General features: G+C 38.0%; 1 protein-coding gene across 3 annotated transcripts in view; it reads right to left on the bottom strand.

Annotated features, from left to right (window-relative positions):
- Positions 1-8,168, bottom strand: part of LOC107102835 (heterogeneous nuclear ribonucleoprotein C-like) — a 16,650-nt gene extending 8,482 nt beyond the window's left edge. For 2 of the 3 annotated variants that reach the window (XM_015402270.1, XM_015402273.1), the window contains exons 1-3: positions 8,032-8,168; positions 6,290-6,399; positions 4,746-5,014 (exon numbers count right to left, since the gene is read on the bottom strand). In XM_015402270.1, the coding sequence (XP_015257756.1) occupies positions 4,746-5,014; positions 6,290-6,294 (274 nt within the window). In that variant the 5' untranslated portion in view covers positions 6,295-6,399; positions 8,032-8,168. Of the gene's footprint in view, positions 1-4,745; positions 5,015-6,289; positions 6,400-7,139 lie in introns of all 3 variants that reach the window. The other variant, XM_015402272.1, reaches the window with a different exon arrangement.
- Between the last annotated feature and the right edge of the window lie 2,027 nt (positions 8,169-10,195).

Genomic DNA, 10,195 nt, shown 5'->3' with positions numbered 1-10,195 from the left:
TTATTTACTACTCTTAACTCAAAATGGGTAAAACCATGTAAAAAGGACTATAAAAACAAGAGTAAAAAAGTTTATTCTGGATCAAGTGGTTACAGGACAGAGAAAATGCTTGGAGCTTGCACAGCTGTGGGCTCAAAAATCAGGTCCGGCAAAGATTGAGCCCCGAACAAGGTCATCTCCTCCTTCTTACAGCTCATGAGTCTATGTGTTGCATCAGGTGGATGCTTAGCTGTCCGTATCAGAAACTGACACGCCATCAATGCTCTGACCTAGATGCATCTTGCCTCTATGCCTCAGGATTACAGATAGCTTCCCTCTATCAGTCCGGCTCCAAGATGTGCCCATATCCTGTGTATCTTTAAAAGACAAGAAGGATGTCCTATTTAGATGACCTCCTTACACACAGTGACATCCACAATGTGAAGGAAGGCCTTCTACTCTATCTGGCTAATAAAGTAACAATGCACATGATGTATAAAGAATGAACCAAATGAACCAGAAGGGAAGTCCCGAGGCGCAACTGCCTTCAAGGGGACAGAACTTCCTCATTTAACACATTAGTACCCAGAGAGAACCCACGCATGCTCAGGGAGACATGTTAACTCCACGCAGAAAGACCCTGGGCTGGGAATCGAACCCACAGCCTACTTGCTGCATGTCAGCAGTGCTACAAATTGCTCCACCGAACATTTTTAATAAAAAACAAAACAAAAAAAAAAAAAACAGGCAGATTTTAATTAAATAATTACAAGAAATACGTTAACATCTTGCAATTAAGATTTAAAAAAAAAAAAAAAACCTCTGTCAGTTTGCTCTAACCAGAACTCCTCAACTGGAAAAGTTTTAGTTTCACCTCGTTTAAGTTCGTTAAATCTATTTTAACCCTTTATAGCAGCGGTCCCCAACCATTTTTGCACCACGGACCGTTATATGTCAGACAATATTTTCACGGACCGGCCGGGGGGGAGGGGCTGGGTTACGATCAAGTAAAATGACAAACAGCATAAAAATAAAACAACAAGCCGGTCCCATCTAGGCTTAATCGGAGAAAATGACACACGGAGTGTGCTCCTGATGTCCAGTCTGCTCCGTAGCTTTGTTTTGGTCGCTGTAACCGCAGAAAATCCCGCTTCACAAAGATAGGATGTTATAGATAGGATGAGTCTTGAACTGAATTAACCTGTGTCAAGAGGCACAGATGCACCGACTGATCTAATTGAGAGAGAATACCGCAATTTTTTATATTTTTCAAAATAAAACATCACTCAGACTCAGATCGTCGATAAATTATAAATATATATACTTTTTTCTGCGCTGCCCCGTACCAAATGACCCAGTGGTTGGGGACCACTGCTTTATAGGACACTCAGTGTAATACTTTAAAAATCCACATTTTCAAGCCAACAGTGTTATTGGTCTCCAGGACAAAACCTTATTACCTTTGTAACATTTAAAAAATACGGATATTTGGATGGCAAAACTTAATCTCAACATAATAACAAGAAACGCCAACTTGCCCGAAGATATTGAGAAAATGACCAAAGTGCTTCAATAAGAAATTTATGAAAAACACTGAAGGGTGAAAGAAACACATTTTTTGGTACAACAAAACCTTAGAGGCATTAATGCTGATACTGGCACTTACATTTTCTAGTTTATAAATCTAAATCTAATTGTTAACTAGGCTTATTAACTTTTTTACTTTTCAATTAGCTTTTTACCTTTTTTCCAACTTAATTTCCAGTAGGTAATATATCATCCAAGGCTCATCTAATTGGTTGAATTCCAAAATAAGATGTACAGCCTTGTAGCAGCATCTTAGCTAAATGGCTGGATATAGATGTTGTGCTTCTAGACGTCACTGAGGGACGGGGGGGAACTCTATTTGTAAGAGGAATGCAAGTGATAAAAAATGCTAACTTGCCCTATAAAGGATTAAGGAACCTTTTTCTATGCGATTATCAATCTATTAAAAATCAGCTGATTAATCTACTTGATTACATTTGCTTCAACTGAAAACCTAACTAATGTTTGGATAGAGCTGTCAAAGGCGGCTCTGAACTTATGTTGCTTTTAATCTGGATTCAAAGAAGCTGAGGGTTTCAGCATGTCTCGTTTGTTCCAGATTAGTGGAGCATAAATATCTTTGGTCTCATGGGGTCAGAACGTCTCACATGTTTGCCAGGTTTCCTACTTTGCTAAAGGACCTAAAATGACATTTCATCCTGACAGCACCTCTGACTGGCTGCCCTGTTGGTTGTGAATCATGAACCTAGGAGGCTTTTAAAGAACAGCTGATCCCTGCAAAGGTGGAATATGGTTAGATAAATGACCTTCATTTGCTTGCACTATAATTTATCCATGGTTATCAAAACATAAACAGCTGAAAAGCATGCCATGCAATGACTCTGCGCTGTTACATAAAGTTTCTACTATATGAGGAAGTTATTAATCAAAACACTAAACAAAAAATATTCAAAGGCTGTGAAAACATTCGCACGGCTAAGTTTCCGAGAGGTGAGTCAATTAAATATGTGGAAAAACGATAAGAGGACTAGATGTCCTGGAACGACAGCTGCACACAAACTAGTTTTTCCTGTTCTCCTAGATTTCAGCGAACTTGCTCTAAAGCACCTGGTAAAACTTGATAAAGGCAACATTATAATGGTATCTATGGTCCTGCATGTAGGCAGATCTAAAGATTTACTTTCAAGGTTTCAGACACAAATCAATAACAAACTCCATCTAATCATTGTGATGTTGATGCCAACTTTTACTCTTCAGGTTTGATGCGACGGGAAGATTTTCTGCAAACTACAGAAAACGTTTGTTTCACCTTCCATTTGTCTCAATGTGACTTTTACCATCTCACTAGTGGTTTGTAGAAGGAAATTTAAAAATCTGATCTTAACTTTCAAAACCAATGTCAACTGAGTCTATCAATATATCACCAGTTCTTAAATCTCATTTTAGAGGCATTTCATAAAATAAAAAAAGATAAACAGCTTTAACTTAAAATCAAAGGCATCAGTAATTTGTATAGATTTTAAAAACATATGAAAGTGGTTGAAGTTACTTGATGTAACCAGTTTTTTTTAAGGGTCAAACAGTTTGCAGCACATCCAGGTGCTGCATTCAAGTCCAACTATTAAAGTCAAGCAACTGCTTCCTTGTCAAAGAACTTTTAAAAACTAGTCAATAGAAGAACTGACAGATGATGAATCCTGGAGCTCAGTTTGTTTCTATTTTTTAGTTAAGTCCCTGTTTTCCAGCCACCTGAGCAGCAGCGCACAGGGCAGGAGGACGAAGCTGCTTTATGCTCCAAACAAGCAGAGAAAACCTCAATCCCTCCCACATTTTCAGAAGGGCTGAACGATTTCGCCAAAAATCCAAATTGTGATTATTTGACCAAACCCGACCCAGCCTGATTTAAAACATTTATAAATAACCGCATGTTGTCTGACAACAGTGTTTAATTTCACTTGCGCTGCTTCTCCTGTTAATACGGTAAAGCTCTCCAGAGCGTCCAGCACCAGGCTGCATGTGATCTAAATCAGCCAATGAGCTGCTGTCAGTCTGGGTTGCTGCTGCTGCTACTTTTAGACACAGCAGGCAAACCTGTGGCAAGCCGCGTGATGGGAAAGAAGGAGAAGATGATGAGAAAAAGAGAGCAGAGAAAGTGTGGACTGCTGGAAGAACTGCGGTGAACTGGTGAAAGAAAAGTGAAATGGTGCTCAAAGATGATCCTGAACATTTAGAGGATGTTTGGCTCAACCTGCTGCTGTGAAGCAGGATTCTCCACCATGAACAGAATCAAAAATAAATATGGATCCAGGCTCAAAATGAGCACCTTGATCTGTGCTTTAGAATGGCTTTGTCTCCATTCAAACCAGGTTTAAAGCCTTGCAGGGCAGCATAAAGCCCACTGTGAACATTAAGACAGAAAAAAGAAGAAAACGGTCAGTTCAGGTGTTTTATAAATAAAACATGAGAATCAGGAAATTGTCTTTATACCAAACTGAACGATTGTTGTTCTCTAACTTTGAAAACATTTTAGATTTTAAATTTGGAAAAATGTTTTTTTTTTTTTTTATGTATAGCATGGAGGCATAAACATTTAATTTTATTTCAGTGTTAAATTCTGGATTAATTAACACCTTATAATAAAAATGTCTCCGGACCTTTACTGGTACTTCACTTTACTCAGACCCCGCTGATTTTAAATTGGTAACCCCTGATCTACATTGAGCACAAGCTTGTGAATGTTTCAGTTTTTTCATCATTTTAAAAGCTGGCTTGTCCAAAGTCCATTGCTGCGGGACTTTACTGTAACCTTTTTGTGAAAAAAAAAAAATGCTTACTGCTACTTCGATGCAAAAATCTGTGTGTCAGCCGGAAGCTCTCGATTTTTTTTTTATGGCAGCAAACGCATTTTAATACAAAATGTTAAATGTAGCATGAACAAAATTGAGCGCTTCTGCGATGTGAAAATTGCGTTTTGTTAAACTGCGATATTTTCAAATGCAATTAATTTTCCCGCCCTAATTTTCAGCATGGCAGAAAGTTTTCCATTTTAAAACCAAAACTATTTGATTTCAGTAGTTTCATTAATCTTGATTCCTCTTAACTGATAAATGACTAAAGTTTTAAGTACAAAGGGAAAAGTTCATGCTTTTAACGCACATAATAAACCAACCATTCTATGAAAAGGATTTCCCTTTTAATTGGTTTTTAGGCGTCCTCACCAAGCACTTGTCCGACGATCATCCTCCCGTCCTCCCCTGTGACGGCAGCCCGAGCGTTCCTTTCATTGGAGTACTGGACGAAGGCGTAGCCCTTGTGGACAGAGCAGCCCACGATCTTCCCGTACTTGGAGAAGATGGCCTCGACGTCCGCCTTGGTGACCAGCAGGGTGTTGAGGTTGCCGATGAAGACCCGGGAGTTGAGGGAGCGCGGGTCGGTTTTGTTGGTGACGTTGCTGCTGGCCATTAGGCTGGAGGTGGAGGATGAGCGTCTGGCAGAAAACGAGAGAGACAAACACACAACGGATACGTAGCTTTGAGATTTTAAGGAAGATTGCAAGAGATTTACCCCTCTGAGTATTAAGACTTTGGTTTTCTGTAGATTCAGAATCAAAAAGGGGATAAAAGTAGTGATGAAAACACGTTCTAATTATGGACACAAACATGCATCAGTCAGACCATTTTAAAACAATTGGCTCTTATCTACCATTGAAAAGGTCAATTTTTCTCTTCCACTATGCATCAAGTACATCATGAATAAATAGCTGCAATTTAAAGTATATTTAAAACTAGTTAAGCTTTAGGCAGCTGTTCTTTAATCATGTTTTTATGCATCGCTCCAAAGCGATACCTCAATGCATGAAGCTGCAGCATATTTTATGAAACTTTGCAATACAGTCCCTAAATATTTTAGAAAAATCGGTCTTAGGAGGTCAGAGCTAAAATAAAATCTATATGACAGGTCAATCTATGTGCAGCAGCTCTAAATCTATTAAAACAAGTTATTTTCCTCGCACGCTAAAAAAACCCCACCTGTAAATATTATGAAACAAATTTCCTGGTTGTGTTGAGATACACAATCAGGCCTTTGAAAAGGAAATTCAATCCATAGGAAAGCGTGATGAACCCAGAGATAAAAATAGAGCATGCAAATGGTAACCAGAAATAAAGAGCTTTTAGAGAATTGAGCTTAATACAAATGAGCACGTTAGGCCAGTGTTTCATTTTAACCCCGTAAAGTGAGACACAGAGTGAGACTATAAACACTTCCTCTACACACATTCACTTATGCACAATCCAAATGCTTCATGTTCCCCTAACCAAACCAAACACATCACAGTGCAGATCCTCACTGAGGGAAAGAGTTTGTAATCTAAGAGCCACTCCCCGGTAAAATGAGACGGCAGACATGTAATGCAGACGCAAACACAGACATTTGGGGAACTTTGAATGTTTCAGGTCAGAAAATCCTCTATAATCAAGCTAAAGGCTGAAAAGAAGGAAATGCATTTCTGCATTTTAACTTCATATGAATATATTTAATGATGTGTAGGATATTCTGCTAAGTATTGAAAAGAGAGCTGCAGTCTATATCCTGACTAATAAAAACTATTCAGAACCATCGTCTTGTTTAAAGTCAGATTTTTCCTGTAAAGAGGGGAGAATCTGGAGATATTCACATGAAAACATCAATGTATGGACAGTATGTCTGCCCCCTCCTGCTGACAGGAAGGGAGGGGGGGCTTTATTCAACATTCATCACTCACTCCATAGCGTCTGTGTGCGGGGCTCTCGTCTGCCTGATGTTTGACACTGTGGGCTGGGCTGTTTGGGCTGGGGTCTCGACCTTCACCTTCGCCCCCTTTGCAGATTTTTACTGAGGCGACAAAAAACACATCCTCAGTCAAGCTGGGCAGGGTTATGGTTCACCAAATCTTACCTGGGCTGGATGGAGTGCGTGCAGGAACAACGCTCCAGAACCGAAACCAAAAAAATAAATAAACAGAAGCTAGAGCTAATCAACTAACTACAGCTAGGCATTACTGACATAAAAGGTTAAGAAATCAATCAAACTCCTGAATAGCTGAACTTATGTCAGACCAGCTGTTTATGATAGCTTTATTTTTGCATTTTAATAAATAAAAAATGCTGTGTTTAAGCTCCACAAACAGGATTATCAAGTGTAATTCAAAGTTTAAATATCAAAAATGGGAAACTGTGGCAATAATTAATCCATGAGTGAAAGTTTAACATGGAAACAGCTCACTAAAGCATGACCTCCCAACATATGCAGGTAAACTACCACTTAAATCAGCTGTTAGGGGGAGAAAGGGATTTTACTTTTAACTAATATGAAAAAAGCAACAAATTTTGACACAGCAAAGCATTCATGTTAGTGGAATCTCAGTTAATATGTCAAATTTCAGCCTTTGCACAAAGGTTGAGAACCAATTTCATAAATCCTCTTAACCATTTCCCTCCATTGGGGAATTGCTTTCTGTATACATACACGTATATTTATATGAATAATCATAAATGCAGTAAGAGACATGGTTGAAATCTATCAGGGACTGATATATACATATATATAGCCATAAAGTAGGCGTGGGTATGTACCTGAGGCTCATGGGTGAATGTAGAGAAGCATAATAACAGCCAAAAGAAGACACTTTGCGTACAAGATGTTTAATTAAATGTGTATTTATCATGTTATGTGATGAAACTTGCAATCCAAAGCTTTAAAAACCATCATGCGAGGGAAAAACTCCGTTAAAAAAAGAAAAAAAAGTAAAAAAAAAAAAAATTGAGGAAAACAAAACATCCCGACGCACGATTGAGGAAAGTTGTTAAAAATTACTCAAATGAATCATCAACACACCCTTCTGCACGCCAACAGCGCCCTCCTCTGGGCTTAAGTGTGAATGACAGGGCCTGCGCTATCATTGTAGCGCTCCATGTAGGCTAGCACTGCTAGCTAGCCCTTCCCATTCCATTGCATTGCATTGCCTAACAACTAAAAAAAAATGTGTATATACGAAAAATTAAATATCAATCTAACCAGTTCTTGTGTAAAAATAAAAACCTGTAAAAATCTGAATTTAAAGTCAACAATAAGGAATCGTGGATTAAAATGATGTTGCATCTGACGCTGTTAGCTGAAGCTAACATTAGCTGTCCGACTGTGAAAAGCGAGCCAAAAACAAATCAGTCCCATCAAAGAAAAATATCCATTTAAACGCTATAAAACTTATATCTAGCCAGACATGGAAAAAATGGGTCAAAGTGTAACTAAAATGCTTCCAACACGTCGAGGTTCTTTAAAAAATAATCTGCATTTTTGTTTGTCTTTGAGGGGGCCGAGCGCTTCCACGTTAGCTAAGCCAGCTAACCCTGCTAGCCAGCACATTCTGTCCACTCGCAAAATGGAAAATCACCGTGGAAAAATCCAAAAAGAAAAGAAAAAGGAGGGAAAAATGAAAAAAAAAATGTCTGGGGACAAAATACTCACCACGACCTTTACGAGCAAAATGTCTTGTTTTATCGTAAAATCTGTCAAATTGCAATTTAGGTCGTCCTTTTTTGGTGCACAACCGATTCGCCCCCTTTGAGCAGCGAGCTAACGCAACAGGCGGTGGCGCAGTGGTGAGCAGCAACGTTGGTTTTGTATTAGTGCGCTGCCCGGAGGGGCGGTATCTTTCAGAACAGACAGACACAGACCACCCGTTACCACCAGGTTTGCAAAACACAGTAGGTTATGTATAATTTACTAATTATAAGAAAATAATAATTTATCAAGCAGATTATATGGTCATCGTTTGTCTTATTAGGGCAACTTTTAGTCAAACTTGACCTGCTTTGTTAATTTCAGAATCACTTTTTTACTACATGTTTGTGATCATCTCTGGTTTAGAATGTAAACTTGTCTCCAGATTTAATCCAAATAAATGTTGGTTTAAAATGAAGCTGCAGCTTTTTTCCATGGAAACATCTCCTTTTAATTATTCCATCCAATGTTTACAATGCTTTAGCACCTGTAGGACTGAAAAAGGACCCCAGACCATGACACTTCCACCGACAGTTTACATGTTACTGTTAAGCCTCCCCATAAGTGATGCATGACAGCTCAACCTTGGTTTTATCTGACCACATCTTTATCCATGTGAGCAAACTGAGCTGAAAATATCCAATACCTTCTTGTCCAGCATCTTTGAACACCGTGTTGATGTTACAATGCTGTTTGCAACAATGTGGAGAGGCGTGCTGTTGCTGCATCAGTCAATTTTTTAGCTTGCAAGGAATCTTCATTATTCAGTATAATAGAAATAATTGCAATTAAACTAGAAAAGCTCTAGGAGGGCGCAGCCTGCGGCAAGCAGCAAAAATTTGCCCAATATTAGTGACTTTCACCTATGGATAAAACGTGCACATGATCTAGATAATTACCAAATGTAAATGAATTTTTTCTTAGCATGAGGTATACCTCTGATAAAACAAATCAGTAATATCTGTCCTTAAAATCTAATGTTATGTCAGACAGACACACACACACACACTCTCTCTCCTTAAAACATAGCCTCGTTATAAACCCGGTCATATTTATAAATATTTTCTATTTGAAGAATCTAGATACCTTGCCATGTTGCACACAGCCAGCAGATGGCAGTGTTGTCTCAAAATAATTCATTCCATTAATAGGAAAAAAAAAGATTTAACGTAAGGGAAGTTTAACACTCAGTAGGAAATGCAAACATTATTTTTATGAGCACTATTTTCTATTATTTGATGTTATAAATGCAAGAACGACGCCTCCTTTGATGTTGCTGGCGGGATACCTTTAATGTCATAGAACAAATCTTAAATAGTTTTTAATTATATCCAAATCCATCAATGTTTAAAGAAAATACACAGATGACATTTAAATACAGGCATAAAAATAAAGCAAAATGCATATATATTTTATTGTGGTTTAAAAAAACAATTTTATTCAAACCTTTTGGACCTGATTAAACATTTACTGAGCAGTTTATTGAGTTCACTTGTGAAATAGCAAACAGCGAATGAGCCGGTGGCATTGTATTAAAATACTGCATTTAGATGGCGAATACGACTATTTGAATATGAAACTGAGCAGCAAAAGGGGGACAAAATTTGTTTCAAATGACCTTGAGTGTACCATCCTTGTTCTTGTTTTCCCTTCAGTCATTCTTTCTACATACTGTTGTTTGAATAGTTGATTAAGATGTGAGCAATGGGAAATCAAAGTCCTGTTCCTTGTTTGTGCACACAAAGCAGGAGCTTCATGAACAATAATTCAGATTTACAGAAAATAGGAAAAGAATAAGAAACGTTTCCCAACAGTTGTGTGGCTAATAAGTACACGCCTTGTTGGTGTCAGAAGACAGAGGAGGATGGAAGAACATAAAGAAAACAGCATCTCAGAAAATAATTTGCTACAACAGACGTATGTGGAATTCTGCCTCTGAACAAAGAAAACAGCACAAGCTTAAACAGGGTTTCCACGGGTCATTAAAAATCATTAACAGACATAAAATTATTATTATTTCAATTAGGGCCTTAATTGGCATTAAAATTCATTAAATGATTATCGGTAGCATTTAAATTGCTTTAAAAAAAATATAATTATAAAACAATTTTGTCAGATATAGCTGGTT

This window comes from Cyprinodon variegatus, unplaced genomic scaffold (genome assembly GCF_000732505.1).
Source record: "Cyprinodon variegatus isolate N-32 unplaced genomic scaffold, C_variegatus-1.0 Scaffold1328, whole genome shotgun sequence".
In the NCBI taxonomy this organism is placed as follows: Eukaryota; Metazoa; Chordata; class Actinopteri; order Cyprinodontiformes; family Cyprinodontidae; genus Cyprinodon; species Cyprinodon variegatus.
The sequence above is the reverse complement of the archived record's forward strand: the minus strand, read 5'-3'. Positions and strand labels throughout refer to the sequence as shown.